Below are 19,462 nucleotides of genomic sequence, written 5' to 3'. Positions count from 1 at the left end.
ATTCAGACAGTTCAAAGAAGCCCCTGTATGTTGTTCAGTGCTGCTGAACTCAAGAGATTTAATTCTTAGTAACCTAGTGCTTCAGGTTTTTTCCACAGAAATGATGGGGATATAGTTTGGCTGAAAGTGTGTAAGGCTGGGGTGGTGCACATGGTGCAAACTTAGCCAGGTTACCTGAACAAGTAGGTCTGCAAGGGCAAAAGACGGGCAGAAGGTGCTGGCTCTGCTGGCTGTGTAAGTGTAACAGGCATGGTGTATGTTTTGTGTGGCGTAAGCTGTGGGTACTGTGATGTGCAGAAGCAGACATTTTTGAGTCACATGAGGTTGCCTGCATAGAGTACCAGTTCCAAATGCTAGTTAGAAAAAGGCTGGAGTTCCTTCAGTTGAACTCAAGTAGTCAGAAACTATGCATAGTAGAATGCAGAGTATTTGGAAGGGGGTTGATTCTCAAGGAGCTGGCTAGTTAAGGGCTGCTTTGGACCACAAAAACCCCTGTGTATAAGCATATTCTCTGATATGCCATGCCAGAAGGTAATTTTTCTATAAGAAAAAATAAGTAGAAGTTGCTACTTAAGGGTAAATTGTGAAGTTTGGTAATTTGCCATGGCATATGTGTTCTTGTGCATGCTTGATTAGCAATAGAATATGCTAGTCAATACTGGATTTGTGAAACTTTCATCTTGTCTGAAGACTTTTGATGAATATGGGACACGAAATAGGTTTTACATTTCTGTGAGCAGCAAGTAATGATTCGTTGCTGTAGTTGACTTTGATAAATTTCCCTCTGCCTTCAGCATACTTTTAACTGTGTGAATAGCCTTTTGAAGATGGTAGAAATCCATATTAAGTTTGCCTGTGAGATTCACTTGCTGGAAGGCTCTTGGCTTAGTGCACAGATGTACAGCAGGTAATTCAGGGCACCATTTTCAGCTCCTCTGAGCAATGTTGTCTTCCATTCGACTTCAATGTCAGCTTCTCAGGTGAAGGCATTTTTACCATAGCCTGGCAGCAAGTTAATTTTTTGTTCCTAAGTTTGTTTTCTTCATTAGTCACTCAGGTTTTGCTCTTGCACAATAATAACTTAGCAGGAAGATTTCTGCCCTTGTTAGAGGCTGTTTGATTCTCTTGCCAACAACTAAATAATATGCTTCTGTGCATATTGCTGGTGCTCAGTTATATTTGTTATCCTGTATCTTTACTGTCAGAGGAGCAGCAAAGTTGTGGTTATAGATACAGGAAAGAAAATAACATATAAGCAAGGAAATTACATGTTAACAATATTCAGGAAAAGTATTTGGAAACTCCTCTGACTGGTATTCATTCTACTCAGTCCTGATGAGGCATCACCTGGAGCGCTATGTCCAGTTCTGGGCTCCCCAACACAAGAGAGATACAGAGCTAATGGAGGCAGTCCAGTGAAGGGCCATACAGATGGTAAGGGTTGATGAAAGGAAAGGTGTAGCCAGGCTTTTTTCAGCGGTGCCCAGTGACAGCATCAGTGGCAGTGAGCACAGGATGAAGCACAGTATGTTCCCTCTGTACATCAGGAAACACTTTTACTTTGAGGGTGACTAAGTGCTGGTACATGTTGCCAAGAAAAGCTGTGGAGGATCCATCCTTGGAGATAGTCAGAAGACATCTGGACACGGTCCTGGACCACCTGTTTGTGGAGGGGGTTGAACCAGATGACCTCCAGAGGTCCCTTCTAGCCTCAACCTTTCTCTGATTCTGGGTTACTTTGTCAGTGTAGCACCTTCCCTCCCCACCTAACCCATTGCCAGGCATTTATGTAAATTGCTGATACTGGTTGTAGTCCAGTATATGTTCAGGAAGACTTCTGGTGGGTAAAATTGCCAGAATGACCAATTAATAGAAGTTGCATTGAGCACCAGTGAAACCTCTTTCTGAAGCTAATCCTGAGATGATTTTTTATTTTGCTGGGAATTTTCTGTATATTACACACCCACATTAACAGCATGTTACCAGTTACACAATAACTAAACATCCTAAACTTTTACACTGAACAGGTTAATGGAAATAGTGTTGATTCAAGCTTGTTCTTTTCACCAAGCATACAAATAGCCCTTGCCATCTTGAGAAGAACTAGCAAAATACAGGAGTCCTTTTCTTTGCTGCTGTTTGGCAGTCCAGACTTCAGTGACATAAATTGATTGCCAGTTGAGAATCAGGCTGACCTCTGTAGTTGCCTCAAGGGAATTTACATACAGAGTACTGAAGAGCACACTCCTTATTTGATGTCACTCTACTCTCCTGACTCTTTGTAGTTTGGGTTGCTTGTTCCTAAGCAAAATATTTATGCTTGACTGTAGCTTCTTGATGAAATCTTAGGTCTGGTATCTGTTCTAAAACTTGGGCTGGAAGTGAATCAGTTATTCATAGAATCATAGAATGGTTTTCTGTGTGCACTAGACGTAAATGTATTTTTCATACTGTGTCCAAGGTCTGTAAGAAAACCTGAAGGGTACACAGAGTATAAAAGTCAGGGTATAGAAGGTGCTGTTTAAGATCAAGACATTATATTCTGATGCAAATAGAACACTAGGTCTAGGTTTTGTGAATGTTGTTTACAGAAATTACTTAAGGTTTGAGAGAATAACTCCTTCACCAAGCTTTGTAGTACTGTAGAAATTGGGTTTCAAAGTCTTGCAAAGAAAATACATAATATGATTTAGACAAACATGAAAATAAACTGTTCTTAAGTTGTTTATTTGATGGTTCCTGAATTTTAAAACCAAATGTTATTTTCCCCTGTTTATCTCGTATCACTGACAGTGGGTGAATAGGGTAGCTTTGGGCACTCTTTTAGTGATAATTAAAGTACTTTTGTTATGGACTTCTGCTATTAAGTGTCAAGAAAATGGGAGGGTTTTTGCTTAAGGGTAAATTCTGTAGGCTCTTTTGATTTTAAAAATACTTTTTTCTCTTAGGTGTGGAATATCAAACAGATGATTAAATTAACACAAGAACATATAGAAGCACTGCTAGACAAATTTGGAGGAGAGCATAACCCACCATCGATATATTTAGAGGTAAGTTTACACTGAAATGAATGTGGTTAGATTAATGGTGTGTTATCTTAATGTTATATGAAGCATCTTCTCTTAAAATGGAGACTACCTGTAGTTGAAGGGAATATTCTCCTTGTGTATTAGAAACTTAACTCTTTGCCTGGAGATAAGGAGGAACTGTATGGGATTCCTGATAAACATCAGTAAGGGAAGATCGGTGGCATAATCTGATAGCTATGTTGGTGCAGTTGAAATGTCAAGTATCCTTTTTAGGTGTTGGAGGGAGGAAGATTATATGTAATAGAAATTGTCTCTTTGAAAAGTAATCATGTGGAATAAAAAAAATTAAAGGAATAAATTAAGTTGTAGGGTGGAGTAATATCTTTAAGCTGAGTTTAATTTGTAAACTAACTACAAATTAAATCTCTATATTTTCATCATTCCAGATTAATGAAGTTTCATTGACATAAGATCATTAAGTGCTTAAAAAAGGACTGCATACATAAGTTTGATCTATTGGGAACTGAATGGTATCACTTGCTTCAAACCTTGCCCTTTTCTTGGTTCTGTCAAGTACTGAAATAACTGGAGGTCAACCAGGTTTCTTTTGTAGTCTTTTCAATTGTGATTGCTGCCTAAAGGCACTGGGTAATTAAAAATAAAGATCTCATTATTTGAGGTACTTCTGGCTTTTATCTTAATATATCAGAGCAGGGCACTAGCTTGATTGTACAAATGTTGACATAATGTCCTTAACAGTTAAGGTCAAATGAGGCCCTCTAGTTGCTTTACTTATTGCTAATGTGAAATGGGAATACTGAATGAGTAATAATCACTATTTAAACCACTCAATGATATATTAACACACCTCTGGTTTTATATAAACCGGTTTGTTCCATAGGTGTTCCTAATATTGCCACATGTATGTTGGTTTCATTAGATTGTGTATCAAACTTCAGTAATAACAAGGTTAATCTGTACTAAGTCTGGATTTTGGGTAGTGAAATATTAGCTCATTACAGCCACTTGTCACTTGTGTCTAAACTAAAACTGAGAGCACCACACTGAAAACTTTTTGATTATTCTATAGTTCATTGATAGGGAAGCGGGCATTTACAGTCATAAATGCATACCAGAAAGTGATTACAATCGTGTAAAGAGTGTATTAAGTCTGAAATAGTCAGTGACCTCAAATTATAAAGCTTAAAGTAGATTTTCAAGTTCAATGATTCTGTATGCTACTGAGATGAAACTGCCTCATCAACATGGTAGGGAGCCCCTGCAAGGTGGAGCAGGGTGTTCCTCTGCTGCATGAGTTCTGGTGGATCGTGAAGGTCTTGTGAGAAGTAGTGCTGGTGCTGACTAGGGAGCAGTAACTCATTGGGAAGATGGAAGTGACTTGGATTCTGCTTTTTCAGTTGGATTATCCCTTGAGACAATGAAGTCCTGTGAAAAGAGCCCACCATCACTGAAATGAAAAGCCAGTGGATTAGTTTGCTGTCCTGTCTGTAGCTTGGAACTTGGTCATGATGAAGTCCGGTGAGCCCCAAAGATGTGGTTAAGCGTAGGGAAAGGTAGGAAGGAGCAAGAGCTTGCAGCTGTGTGCCAAGAACCTAGGAAAGGAGGTGAGAGAAGAGAGGAAATTTCTATTTGGTCATTAGCTTAGATTAGATTATTCTCAAATGTCCTGACTGAAGAGAATAGGTATAGATGCTGCAAACCTGACATTGTTTATGTGTAGATTTCATGTGGTAGAACTCAATTGTGAAGGAAAAAAAAATGGTCTTACAAAGTAAATGAGACAGTAAGAAGCAAGATTACTGTTTACCCATGGCTTCATTTCAACCCAGTGAAGTTACCTAGTGTGTCTTGTGCTTTTTTGTACTTCTTTTATTTGCTGCATTTGGCTTGGTGGAGAAGAGGGGTTGCTCTCTATTGTCGGAATTTACTTTGCAGCAGTTTACCTGAATCTCATCTGTCACTGCTAGAGCTAGTGTTTTGGTTTTCTGTAGTATTCTACCTGTCAGTAAAAGGTGCAGAGCAACCCTGGCAGCAACATGGAAGGACAAAGCTGTATCTAAAAAGCTATGAAAGTAGTGTGATATGAAGTGTGGAAGAACACATTTGCTTCTAGGAAATGCAGAACTAAGAAAATATAGGAGTTTTGATATGAACAGAAATAACAGAAGAGCATATAGATTACATGTGAGTAGCTTAAGTGGTTCAATAGATGACTTGTCTGACATCTGTTAGAAAAAGCTAACTCTTTATGTACAGAGCCACTGTGCAATGTTGGGCCTGTTTCTCAAGTTTCATGCCTAGGCATCATTGATTTCTGTGCATGACCTCTTTTTCTCTCCAGGCTTTTCACATGTAGGCTATGTGTAGGTCTTGAAGCTATGGTCTGTGTACTATCTCCAAAGTGCTTGAACAGGAAAGTAATGTACTGATGCTCTGTCCATTCTCTTCTGACTTTTCTAGTTTTACTGTTTTGCTGAAGTCTCGATTCTGGCTGTGAGTGTAATGTTGCTCTGCATTTACCCAGAATCTGTATGAGTAACCTTGCTAGTGTACTACTTGGAGTGCATCATCTTTCCCTTTGTTTCCTTTGAATCATAGAATAGTTTGGGTTGGAAGGGGCTTTTTGATGGTCCTTTCTGCAGTAAGCATCTTCAACTAGGATGAATTGCTCAAAGCACTGTACAGCCTGACCTTGAAAGTTTCCAGGGTTGTGGCATCTGCCATCTCTCTGGGCAACCTGTTCTCGTGTTGCACCACCCTTACAATAAAACATTTCTTCCTTATATCTAGTCTGAATCTACCCTCTTTCAGTTTAAAACCATTATCTCTTGTCCTGTTGCAACAGCGCTGCTATAAAGTGTGTACCATATTTCTCAAAAGTCCCCTCTAGGGTACTGGAAGGTTGCTATAAGATCTTCCCAGAGCTGTCTCTTCTCCAGGCTGAACAAGCCCAACTTTCTCAGCCCTTCCTTATATAGAAAAGGTGCTCCATCCCTCTGATCATTTTTGTGACCTTCCTCTGAACCCAGTCAAGGAGTCCGTATCTTTCCTGTGCTGAGAACTCCAGAGCTGGACGCAGTACTCCAGGTGAGGTCTTGGGAGAGCCGAAGAGGGAAAATCACCTCCCTTTACCTGCTGGTCGTGTTTCTTTTGATCCAGCCAAGGATACAGTTGGCTTCCTGGGCTGCACCTTGCTGGCTCAAGTCCAGCTTTTCATCCACCAGTACCCCAAGTGCTTTTCCCCAAGGGTGCTCTCAATCCCTGCATCCCCCAGGCTTGTTTTGATGCTGGTTTTAAAATCATTCCACTGCACTGATCTCTTTGCATCTTCCTTAAAATGTGAGGGACACTTAAGGACTTCTGTAGATTGTGCCTACTGATCACCTCTTGGGTGCTATCAGCAAGCATGTTGTCTTAGCAAAAGTAGAAATTAACCAAAACTAATTCCTAAGTTAAGTACTTGAATATGAACACTTTTGCTTTCACCCACGTTGCCTTACACTGTTGTAAACATCTAGTTTCATTGTAATGCTTTCTGGCTTTTTGTTACACTCTGAAAAGCTTGACAGCTATCCATCTATCTTTCAGTACAATAGAATTTGTTCAGTTCTTTTGTACTCTGCATAGCTTTTATAGCTTTCATTTCTTATGCATCTTTCCTACCACTCATGTTCACAGCACTTGGTGTGTCCAGTATGCTGTCTCCTGGTCTGTGTTGGGGCTGCCTGTGTAGACCATCCAGTATCAATGTAATTGAATCTGGCAACAAAATTGACTTTCACTTAAAAATGGAAAGGAAGGGTTGGGGGAGCAGAAGCAGGTGTGGGAAAGACGAATAATTGAACAGGAAAATTAATTCTGAAAATTGAACATTAGAAGGATATAGTAAAATTATTTGTGCATTGAATATAAAACATACACCTCATTTAAAGATAAAAAGGAATTTATGCCTTAGTTACCATTACTTAAGAAAACAGAAGCTTTTGTTTCTGTGCTTGTCTGAGAGTGCAAAGACAAAAATTGTGGTATTTTGCAGATATTTTTTTTTCTTTTAGTTCTGGTGAGGGTTTCAATGTGTTTTACATCAAAAGAGCTTTAAATTGACAGCTGTTGTTGCAGCCATCATTTCAGGTTTCATCAATTGACTGTAGAAGAGGAATGGATCTCTTGATTGACATGTGCTGTGTTGAGTTCAGCATATATTTCGTTATTTGTGCAAGAGGGGGTACTGGGATTCAGGGGTATATCCATTAGTCCTCAGTGATGGCCTTATAAAGGTGACTGTAGAGCATGGGGAGCAGGGCCTGCAAGCCTGAGTGGGCTAGGAGTGGAAACCAAAGGTGCAGAGAGATTTCTGAGTGTTCTGTATATAAGGTTTAGGGGTAGGAAACAAAATAAACAGAAGAAAGAAAAGAAAAGAACATTTGTCATTAATAACTCAGTTTTCTTCTAATTGTTATAATTAGTAATAGCTACGGGAATCTTATCAATGTTCTGTAATTTGATTACAAGAAAAAGTTTTCTGTTTGTTCCAGATGGAAGAAATAATGAATTTAGTAAGCAATGGCTGTATTAAAATCTAAAAATGGCTTGTAGCTAAAATTCTTTAGGCAATCCTAGTTCCTAACTTCTTCCATCCCCCGCGTGTGAGTGTGTATCTCAGATCTAACAGACCCCTGGAAATCACTGTCAAATGTTTGAAATAGCTGCTTGACTCAGTAGATGTAGAAATATCATTAATAGCATTTTTCTTTTCTTCTGGAAAAGAGGCTGCAGAAGCTCCTAAATATGTTTTACCACTCTTTTTGGAAGCACTCTGTATCACAGCAGCTGAAAACATCAATGGTTTTTGTCTTCCCACATAATTTCTTAGTGCGTTATATCTGTCCTTGAAGTGCTGTTTCCCAAAATACACAGTTTATGATTCACTGTGGAAAAACCCTTTTCTTAAGGGTTTGTCTAAGCATTGTAAATATTGGAAATCTTTACTGCAGAGAAGTCTAATATTGTGATATGGGGAAAACCTGGGGTTATGGTTAAAATATGCAGTTACATATTATTCTAAAATGGATATAAAAAATAATTTTTTTGGTCTCTGCGACCAAAGTACTGATGAAAAGTATAACTTGAGTTTAGGAGAGGAAAATAAAGATCTGTGCATTTCAACTTAGCGTTGTCAAAAAATGCTGTTAACAAACTAAAATGGGTTGTGCAGATCCAGATAGGCCAAAATCAGTTAGCTCAAACTTGGAATGGAGGGATCTTGCTTAAATGACTTAATCAGATTTGTTAGCCTTTGTAAAGATTTTGTTCAGGGAGGCCTTACCTATTTAAGCTTCCAAAATGCATTGTGTGTCCTTCTTGCCTCATAGTCATGTGTACAGTATTACCCACTAACATTTCATCTGCGAGAACTTATCTGAACAGTATTAGCCCATTTGCGTATAAATAGTTCTTCATGTGGTGTAAGGCTGCATCCTGACTTGTAGGTTACTTCATTTAACAGTAAGAAATAAGCTGCCTGGGTTTTTTTATTTCATTTTTTTATTCAAACTCCACACAAACCTAAGCAGTATACACATGCATAAGTAGAATGATAGTGGTTTCAAAGTACATTTTAAAACAAGTCGGCTTTCTAGTGCTGTGTTGAAGGGTTCATCTCTTTTCTGCTTCTGGAACCAATTTAAAATGAGACTCGTGGTGGTAGAGGTGTGTTTGACCCTAGCTACTGTAATGATTTTTTTTTTCCTCATAGCTTTTTTGTTTCCTGTATTATTAAATGTATCTTATTCAGTGGCCTTGCTGTTGCCATGTTTGAGAGTTTGGCTGTTGAATTTTAGGAGGGTATTTAATTCTTTATTCCTGTATATCTGAAGAATCCATGCAGGAGGTTAAATTAATTAAAGAAGATTACCTCTTTGCTGGTCTAAAGTATGCCTATTGCAACAGCAGGCAGATATAGTCTGAAATGAGTCTTAGCGCTGAATCTCAGGTTGTTTCAGACTGTTCATGGGATTCCAGGAAAATACCAAGTCTGGGTGCAGGCACTGGGAAGTGTGGCAGTCCTCTGGGGGAATTCAGATTAATTTTTACCCGGCTCCTAACAGATGCTGATCAAGTGTGTTGGACCAAAACTGGAGTGTCTAAAGTTAGAACAGATTTAGCAGTCTTACTAAATGAAGAAATCCTGACGTACGTTACTGTCTATCTTCAGCTCCCATTTAACTTAGTGGGATTTACATTTGATCAACAGCCTAAAAGGTCAGACATCTTTTAAATAGAAACAGAATCTCAGTTTCAAAGAAGGCCAGGAAACTATAGTTTAGGCTTTTAAGAGCCTTGTAATGTGTGGGTAATATCTAAAATTAATGAAGGGAGAAAAAATGGTAAACCCACTTTATCGATTTGAGTTTAGACTGAGTTTCTAACCAGATGTGGTAGAGGGACAGGGAGAAGGAGAAGCCATATTTTGCTACTTGGTTTTGTACCAGCTTAATTAAAAAAACCCCACAAATATTTGACTTGTTGTTTTTTGTTTCCATAGATGGTATTACTAGAATGTGTAGCTTGGTTGTGGCTCAAGAAAGCAACTTTCAAATATAATATAAAGAATATGTGGTTGGGTTTGTTTTTTTTTTTGTTTTTGTTTTTTTAATGCATATGTTGGAGAAAATCTCTTTAACATCTTGTCGACAGAACTCTGGCACGTCTGTAAACATCATGTAAACTCTCTTGACTTCTGAGGTCAGTTTTTATCTTGGCAATAGGTTGCAGCCTTTAAGGAGTAACTAACTCTGTGTCTCCTGAGTGAGCAGCAGTTGCATTATGGCATGTATGTAAGTATGCCAACTTTTAATGCTTTAGATGGACTTGGCAGCTTACCAGGCCTTTATACGTTTTGCTCATTTGAAGCCTCAGGAGTATTCTTCCATGTGTGAGACTATTTTATATGATACGCATATATGCTTATATGCAATATAATTAAAAATAACTTTTTGTTCTATTTTAGATGTATCGATTTTAATATTCATCTTTTCATATATATGTTAAACTTTAAAATTCATACTAAATTGGTAGCCCTTTAGCAATCAGTAAAAATATTGGCTGAGGATAATGTATGTTGTTAAAGACAGTCCCTTTTTGGCAACTAATAAACATTGGAGGAGTTGAAGAAGAGAAGCCTCATGACAAGAAGCAGCACAACAATCAAGACGAATGCAGTATGTTGCACCTGGGACAAGGTCCATCAGTGCTGGAAGGTGGCACGAAGAGGGACCTGTCTACTCTGCTTGTGTGACTGACTGCACTGATGTGCTGTTTAGCATGGAGAAGAGGCAGGACAGAGTAGTGACAGGACAAGGGATAACGGGTTAAAACTGAAGCAGGGGAAGTTTAGATTGGATATAAGGAGGAAATTCTTTCCTGTTAGGGTGGTGAAGCACTGGAATGGGTTGCCCAGGGAGGTTGTGATTGCTCCATCCCTGGCAGTGTTCAAGGCCAGGTTGGACGAAACCATGGGTGATACGGTTTAGTGTGAGGTGTCCCTGCCCATGTCAGGGGGTTGGTACTTGATGATCTTAAGGTCCTTTCCAACCCTAACTATTCTGTGATTCTATGATTCTAAGAGAAGGCTAAGGAGGAACCTGCCAGGCTTTTGCAATCTAAAGAGAGGGCCAGGCTTTTTTCAGACATGCACAGCAAAAGGGAAGAGGCAATGCCACAGAGAGCATCAAGTGAATTTCACAAGAGAAAACTCTTCACTATGAGAGTGGGTTTTGAGCCCTGGAACAGGTTGCCCAGAGATTGTGGAGTGTCCATCCTTCAATACTCTAAGAACTTGCTTTGACAAGACCCTGAGCAACCTGACTGAACTTAGAAATTACCTCTGTGTTAAAAAAGTGTTTGCAGTAGATAACTTCCATGGATACCTTCCAATGTTATTTTTCTTCTTTCTTTTTTTTTTTTTCCTTCTGTGATTCTGTGTCAAGCTGAAAGCAAGATCTAAGTTTTCTTGTAGAACATTACTCAGTTCTTAATGGAGTGTGTAACTGAATGGATTTCATTCTAGATTTCATACATTTTCCTTCCCAAATGCCTTTAAAATCCTTAGTTTAGTGAATTGCTTGAATATTCAGCTTCATGGTGTGAATCTTGCATAAACTTAAAAATAAGGAGCTTTTGGGGTTTTTTTGAAAAACAAGCTTAGAAAATTTGCCTTACAGTTGACCTGGAGGACCTTGACTGACTTGAAGCTTTGTGTAGATCTTGATGCCTGTCTGCTGATACGGCTGTGTTGCTGCAGGCTCTATTGTAGATAAACCAACTCTGCAGCATAATCTTTATTTTAGCTAGGAATACTTGGTATTACAACTTGCTGTTGTAGTACTCTTTCAATTTAATTCTGTGGGACTGTTCTATGATTTGGCTTGGTGGTGTTGGCTGTGTAGGGTATGTGGGTGCTAGTCGTCAGCTGAAGCCCGTGTCTCGCCAAAGTAGTTAATCTTTGAAAATGGGATTTTATTGTTTCTGCTCTTGCTCCTTCTGTATAATTTTTTTTTTTTTAAGATAAAAATGTATTTAAAGCCTACTGATGCATTTCTGGTTCCATTATATTTTATTGCAGGGTCATCTTGTAAGATGTTGAGTAACAGTATAATACTTGGGAGCTTTTGTCTCCATAAAGAAGAGAGCTTTTCATGCTGAATTTAATGGTATACAACCAAAAGCCAGCAGCAGCTCCCAGCTTTGCATGCTCATTGTTTATTCTCTAAAGATAAATCACTTGACTTGGAGTTTGCATTAATGGCAGATTAAGCTGCCAGTGTAAACATTGTAGGATTGAGTATTTTGAAAGATGTGTGTAATTTTGTGAAGGAACTAAGCCCACAAGTATCCGGAAGCAATGTAATGTTGCATGTGTTCAAATAATATTTTGCAATGTTCATGAGAAAAGGAAGTAAGTATTTAGAAAAGCATTGGTGAAATGGTAACAGTTTATGATTCTTAATTTTTGTTTACTGAAAATAATTCTTGACACATGGGGCTTTTTACTGGAATTTGCATGAGAAGTTGATCCTGAAAGTAGGAGAGAGACACTTATGTTACTGTACAGCCCCAAAATGTCGTTATTTATAATTGGGTAACCTTTTAATTTACTTTTGACAGTAGAATTGGGCTACAGTGAATATGGTTTGGTTTAAAGCCTCCAAATTTGGAGTCTGTTCTTGAAACGCTAGACATCCTCAGTTTAAAAAGAAACACTTAAGTAGTTCTCAGTTTCCTGCAACTAATCTCCATACATTAAAAATGGACCCTTAACATTTAAGAATTTGAAATTGTTATGTTCACCACAATTGTTTGAAATGCTCTTTCTTAGTCCTCACTGTCAAATTACTAGTCTCTTTATTAACACTGTGGGGATGATGACACAGCTTTTGAACATAGGCTCATCCTGGGGGATGCTAAACCTTCATAAAAAGGCAGGGGCCAACCACTGTTTACTCAACAAAATCAGCCTGGGTTAGGTAAACTTGCATGTACAACCGGAGAAATAAATCCATAGTAGAAAGTAGTATTTGTGGCAGCATTATTGATTGCTAGTTACTTTTTCCCACTTAACTTATATATATATATATACATATTAAAAAAATATATATGTATATAATATATATATATTTTTTTTTTTCACTTGTAGACCCTTTAGACTTTTTGGTCAGTTCAGGTTGCCGATAACTTTAACAACATGTTATGCACAGAAAACTTGAGGAAAGCGAATGAAAATACATATTGTGTTTATCATAAATATCCTTTGTGGCATTGAAAATAGGCGAAGCAGCTTGGCATAGATCTTGGTTGTGCTGCAGAGCTAAGTAGAAAATCCTGTTCCCTACTGCTTAGATACTGGGTTTGCAAGGTCTTTGTTTCCTCGTGTCTGTAAAGGTCTAACGTGTCCTTGGTTAACACTGACATAGTTATGTAGCATGAAACACACATTCCTTAACTGACTCAGACTTTTTAAGATACTCTGTACTGACTTTCATGCTGAAGCAATAATTGTGATAGTTACATACAGATAAAAACTTTCTTGTTTATAAGGACAAAGTTGGTGGAAACAACATTTAAACAAAAATACATACCAATTAAATATTTGCAGTGTAGAGCTTGGCAATAGAGTTTAACTTGGTGACATTTAATAAAAGCTTAGTGGGTGAATTTAATATTACTGGATATTTGTTTATTTAACAAATTTGGTCAGTGTGCAGTCAAGTTATTTTTTTTAAACCTTGGTGGAAAATCAAATTTATCTCATACAGGTGTTACATTCTTTCAAAGAATCACTGTTACATGTTTATGGATGACTTTGTAACAGGGCAAACGTACATTAAGAGCAAACTTAGCTGTGTTGTAAGGAAAAGCAAGTCTTTTGTACTATCTGGTATGAAAGGGAGAGTGCCAGAGGTGAATAATGGTGAACAGTGAACTAGGTGAGCTCAGATACAGATAGTAAAAAGCAGATTTCAGCTTTCACTTAATTACTACATTAGATGTATTAGCTGTCATTCCAACAGAATGATAAATTTAGCTATAGCACAGTAGTTTGGCAATGCAGCTGGCAACATTTGTAAAAGGCTGCTGTGGTCCTTAAAATGGCTTTGGATTAGACTGTTTAGTGCAGGTGCTTTGAAACTGTGACTTATGGTGGCTTTTATCCAGTTACCTGTTATTTCTATTAAATAATGCTTTGATGGTTCAGCAGGTTAAATATAAAGAGTTCAAAGCCATTTCTTCTTTGTATCCTACTGAAAAATTTCACCAGAGAATTTTGTTCATATTGCTGAGAACTTTGAATTAGTTTAGAATGTGTTTTGTTGCATATTCATTCTGAATTTCCATTTCTGGTTTTGTCTGAGGCTACTACATCATTAAAACAGCTGCTCTTCTTTCACAGGCCTATGAAGAGTACACCAGCAAACTAGATGCTTTACAGCAGAGAGAACAGCAGTTACTGGAATCGATGGGGAACGGAACTGATTTCTCTGTCTCCAGTTCAGCTTCAACAGACACAGTTGCATCATCTTCCTCCTCTAGCCTCTCTGTAGCACCTTCATCCCTTTCAGTTTATCAAAACCCTGCTGATATGTCACGGAATAACCCCAAGTCTCCACAGAAGCCTATTGTTAGAGTCTTCCTGCCCAATAAGCAAAGGACGGTGGTGAGTCAGATTCTGTTCACGTACTGTAACCGCAGTATTTCCTGTATCTCTCTCCCTCTGTATGCAAAAGTTAATTTAGGAGCTGAAAAAATACCTGTGCGGAGGTTAAAGAGGTGATACAGTCAGTATTTGCACTCTGACATGTTCAGTTGTTTCGATCTTTTGAATGTTTTCTAGAGGGTTAACACAGATGAGTTAGCAAAGATGTGTGTTACACCAGCAATACAGAATACAAGACTTTTAGAAGTTATACAACAATTAAGATACCTCAAAATTTAGAATTTTAGTAGTATTGTTTGTATGTAAATTGGAAGCATATACTCTGGTCTGGTCAGCAGATAATACAAATCAATGGTTCAGCTTCAGCTCAGGGGGTGAGCTGACTTCTTTTTACTTCAGTTTTATACACAACTTAGATCCAGTTGCATTACTAAGTTGAACTTTTTTACAGTCTTAGTAAATTATCTCTGGTTTAGAGCTGGGAAATTATGCTTATAGGAACTCTTGAATGTTGGGATTAGTGGCCTTGGAGCTGAAGTTCGTTTCTCTGGAAACTAGAAGCAGTTCTCATCTTATTGAGAAGGCTGGGAATTTCTTGTACAGTGACTCTTAATATACTTACTCTGTTTTCAGTATTTATTGATCCTACATGTAGTGTATTGAAAACTAATAAAGTTTCAGAAGCAACCGCAGTTCAGAATTACAGCTTACAGTGCAGATTTGGCTGCCAGTAGTCAGATAATAGGCTACTAGCCTAAAAAGGACCCAGCAGTTTTCAGTGAACACTGACATTACTTGCTATGATAGACTTACTTTGTAGCCTCAATGGATAGAGAAGTGCTGCACACTGCATGCATCTTAGTCTTCCTTCATAACCTTTGGCTTTAAAACCATACCTGTCGTGTCTTACTTGTACCATTAAATGTGCTGCTTGCTTATGTAGCCATGATGGTAGTTTAGGGTTTCCAAATATACAGGATAGTTTCTGATGTGATGGGTTGAAGCAGGAAGGAGACTGCTTGTGAAAATACAGGCGAACTGCTATTAGGGTTTCACCTCCCATCCAATTCACCATTCCATATGGCTGTTAAAGTATGGATAAAATGTGTCCTTACAACCAGGTATGTAGCTGGGGGAAGAGAGATGCTGTGAAAGTTGCAGTGTTGCAACAAGCTTCCCCCACCCCAACCTGCTTTCAATTAATATCTGCTTCTGAAAGAAATCTTACTTAATATCACAATAATATTTTCAGTCTCTACTTCCAACCACAGACCCACTTCAGGATGGGGGAAATCTTGTTGTATGTTAGGGAGTCTATTTTTATCTGGGAATGCAGTGACAGTTCTTATACTGACTTAATTTAAAGTGACTGAAATTAAGTTGGTAACAGAGAACCAGCCTCCTTATTTGTCTTTGAAGCAGTCCCAAGTGCTACAGCAGCCTTCTGCTATTTGTTTAGAACTGTAAAAATGCAGGAAATGGGGAGGAGGGGGAATGCCTACATTTTTGACTAGCAGCTGCCTTGTTGCTTGAGAGCTGTCTACGTTTTTTGTTTATTAGTAGTATTGTTTGTGTGTAGGATCAAGCAAATGCATCTGTTTGAATTGGCTTCAGTTAGAAATGTAATGTAAGAAAACTGATAGAGTGCTGTCATGGTTTAAGCCCAGCTGGCAACTCAGAACCACGCAGCCGCTTGCCCCCTCCCCCCTTCCTCTCCCCGATCCCAGAGGGATGGGGAGGAGAATCGAAAGAATGTAACTCCCATGGGTTGAAATAAGAGCAGTCCAATAACTAAGGTACAACACAAACCACTGCTGCTACCACCAGTAATAATAATGATAAGGGAAATAACAAGGCAAGAGAATACAACCGTTCAGCACCCACCGACCGATACCCAACCTGACATCAGCAGTGATCTCACCCTTCTGGGTAACTGCACCCAGTTCTACATCCTGGGCATGACGTGCTGTGGTATGGAATACCTCTTTGGTCAGTTTGGGTCAGGTGTCCTGTCTTTGCTTCCTCCCTGCTTCCCCTCCTCCCTGGCAGAGCATGAGACTCAGAAAGTCCTTGGCCAGAGTAAACATTACTGGGCAACAGCTGATAACTGGGTGTTATCAGCGTTGTTCCCAGGCTGAAAGTCAAAACCACAGCACTGCACCAGCTAAGGAGGAGAAAAATGACTGCTGCTGCTGAACCCAGGACAAGTACAAAGAAATGAGACTATATTGATCAGTGTAAGTCATTTTGGGGCATATTTAGGGTAACTGATGTCAAGTTTTTTTGTATGTGTCATGGTAAAGCACAGTGTTGAGCAAAGCTTTTCCTAATGTAGGAAAGGTGAGTAGGTGCTTCCTTGGAAGCCTAGCCAGTATGTGGTAGACCCTGCTGCTGCTGACCAGTTAGCAGTTGGAAGTCAGCACCTTGATTGAGCCAGTGACAGAGCAGGATTAGAACATAACTTCTTTTGAAAGCAGAACCAAGTAGCTAGCTTGGTTAGTTGGATTGGAATTGATGAATATGTAGCATCAGAAACTGAAGATTTTTTTCCCTCTCTCATCAGCCTGGGAAGGGATGAAGAGATATTTCCTTCACTGAACAATCTCTTAAAAAAGCTATTGTTTGCTGTTCTCTGCTGGGGAAAAATGTTTATCCCCTATAATACAGAGAGATAAATGTCTGAAATACTTAGACTTCCTCTTTCCTCAGTGGCTTTGTTCAACTGGCAAGCTAAGCGTCCTTTGGAAGAAGCATTCTGTATAGATGTGCCCAGGATAAGTCTGTGCGGGTGTGTTTGTTTTGCTGTGTTCTAGGCCAGAGAGAAGGATGTTGAACTAATAAAAATGCAAGATGGTTAAATTCAACCTGAGGCCATCAGTTGTTTTGCAGAACAAAATGATGAGACTTATCCAAACTGTGGGTGGGAAAATTTAGGGAAAAATTAGTTTAGATCTTGTTTGGGTTAGGAATCTAAATGGATGTGGGGTGGATAGCAACAAACCTGGTAATTAAGGGAGAGCTGCTGGATGGGAGAGGGATGTAAGGACTGACCTTGAGTTGGCTGTTAGAAGTCCCAGAGATTTAGATGCTGTGACTTGGGTTTGGTGGGAGGGAGATAGTCCAGAATGGGAAGCGGATGATAGTGTGTCAGCATCAAAGCAAAGTTGACATTTACTGGTGAGATTTCTGAGAGTGCATGGAGCCAGAAGAAAATGCAGCCTTGTGGAATCCTTAGATAATTGTGTTGGGGACTAGGGCATTTGGTTTTTTTTTTCATATGACGTGGTTATATGTTGGAAGGTGCCAGCAGAGAGAGAAAAGAGACAGAAGATGACACTCATACAAATGAACAGGAGGAGACACATTGGTGGTTGTTGGGAAGGGGTAGTAATTCAGGGAGAATGAGGATTAGCAATTGATTAGAGGTATGTGAAGATGCCATTAAAGATCAAAACAGGGGAACTTCAATTTAATGTAAGAGGCAGAAAACTGGGAAAAGTTGAAAATGAACTGAAGGAGCTCCAGGCAATGAGCATAAACAGCTCATTTCATTTATTTATCCATATCATCTCAGATTACTGGAATACGGTATTTGTATATGGGACAAGATTTAAGCCTTTTTGGGTGCTGTCCCACTCTGGGCGGGATGGGGAAGAGAATTGAAAGAATGTAAACCCCATGGGTTTAGATAAGAACAGTCCAGTAATTAAGGTATAATACAAAACTACTAATAATAATAGTAAGGAAAATAACAAGGGGAGAGAATATAGACCCTAAACAAATAAACACAAGTGATGCACAGTACAATTGCTCACCACCTGCCGACCGATACCCAACCCAACCTGAGCAGTGATCTGGGCCTTCTGGGTAACTCCTCCCAGTTTATGTACTGGGCATCATGTGCTGTGATACGGAATACCCCTTTGGCTAGTTTGGGTCAGGTGTCCTGTCTCTGCTTCCTCCTGGCTTTCTGTGCCCATCCTCACTGGCAGAGTAAGAGACCGGAAAGCCCTTGATCAGAGTAAGTGCTACTTAGCAACAACTAAACACTGATGTGTTATCAGCGTTGTTCTCAGGCTAAAGCCAAAACACAGCAGTGCACCAGCTACTGAGAAGAAAAGTACTCCAGCTGAAACCAGGACATGAAGTCTAGTAGAAAAGAAGAGAATATGACAGGGATGCTTCTAATTCAAGTTCTTTATGAACAAGATCATGTATATATTTTGTTTGGTATTAACAGCCTTAAAGGATTTTGATTACCCAAGAAGTCTCTTCCCCCAAGTACTTACAGTGTGGGAAGAAACAGTCTGAAAGCAAATTAGCTGTCCTGAATGATGGATTATGAGAAGTTCGAAGTCACTCTTGATCTGTACATAGCCTGGTGCTGCCTGCCACACACTACTAGCTTCTAGAGGAAATGTTTGCTTTGCGTTTTCTGGCCTTCTTGGTGGAGTGGCTGTAAGTGTGGGAAGGAGGCTGCTGCTCTGCTCGGGAAGCTTATAGTGGGACCTCTTGCAGCTCCAGTGCTTGGTGTCTTTTTGTGAGCATGAACATGGAGTGGATGTGGCCATTTTGGATTTCATTTCTTTTCAGTGGTGGTCTGAATAGTCAGTGGAGGAGGGGAAGAAGAGTAGCTGGTGCTGTGCCTACTTTGGGAAAGCTTGGTGGCCTCCAAGTACTTCAGGTTGTCCACACAGTCGCAATAGAATCAGATCATTGTGTGCATTTTTACTCACCATGAGGTCTAAAAACTTCCTACAGCAGCTTCTAAACCAAAAGGAATGTGTCATTTGTTTGGGTGTTGGTTTTTTGTTTTTGTTTTTGTTTGTTTATTTGTTTTAATTTCCATTCTGTATTCAACTGTAGATTGTGTGGGGTTTTTGCATTCTTTGTTTTTTCTGTAAGAGTAATTAGAAGCAAGCTGTGTAAAAAACAGCATGAATTTGGGCCAGTGAAGCTCTTCTCCACTTTCAGCATTGGTATGCTTCATGTAAGTGCCATAGTTACATATGTATTAGAAAGTTAATGAAAGTTCTCAAACAGCAAATGTGAGACATGGGGGTTTTTCTAAAGGGAGAATTTCTCTTTTTAAGGCTTACAGAAACTAACCGGGATTGTGAATTGCTGTGCGTGAGGACAACACCTATTTCAGGTTTCTCACCCTTGTCACACCTTGGTTAATTAGTACATCTGCCTTTTA

At 39.2% G+C, this 19,462-nt stretch overlaps 1 protein-coding gene across 3 annotated transcripts in view; it reads left to right on the top strand.

The window, feature by feature from the left end:
- BRAF (B-Raf proto-oncogene, serine/threonine kinase) overlaps nucleotides 1-19,462 on the top strand; it is an 83,543-nt gene that overhangs the window by 12,688 nt on the left and 51,393 nt on the right. For all 3 annotated transcript variants that reach the window (XR_009728276.1, XM_061371971.1, XM_061371969.1), the window contains exons 2-3: nucleotides 2,949-3,050; nucleotides 13,999-14,262. Coding sequence is in view for 2 of the 3 variants with exons in the window: in XM_061371971.1 (XP_061227955.1) it covers nucleotides 2,949-3,050; nucleotides 13,999-14,262 (366 nt within the window). In the remaining variant the exon portion in view is untranslated. The remainder of the gene's footprint in view (nucleotides 1-2,948; nucleotides 3,051-13,998; nucleotides 14,263-19,462) is intronic.

This window comes from Neopsephotus bourkii, unplaced genomic scaffold (assembly GCF_033783945.1).
Source record: "Neopsephotus bourkii isolate Nb327-2 ecotype Australia unplaced genomic scaffold, CSIRO-AGI_Nbou_v1 NB_1589, whole genome shotgun sequence".
Classification (NCBI taxonomy): domain Eukaryota; kingdom Metazoa; phylum Chordata; class Aves; order Psittaciformes; family Psittacidae; genus Neopsephotus; species Neopsephotus bourkii.
Note: the sequence above shows the minus strand (reverse complement) of the source record. Positions and strands in the feature narration are given on the sequence as shown.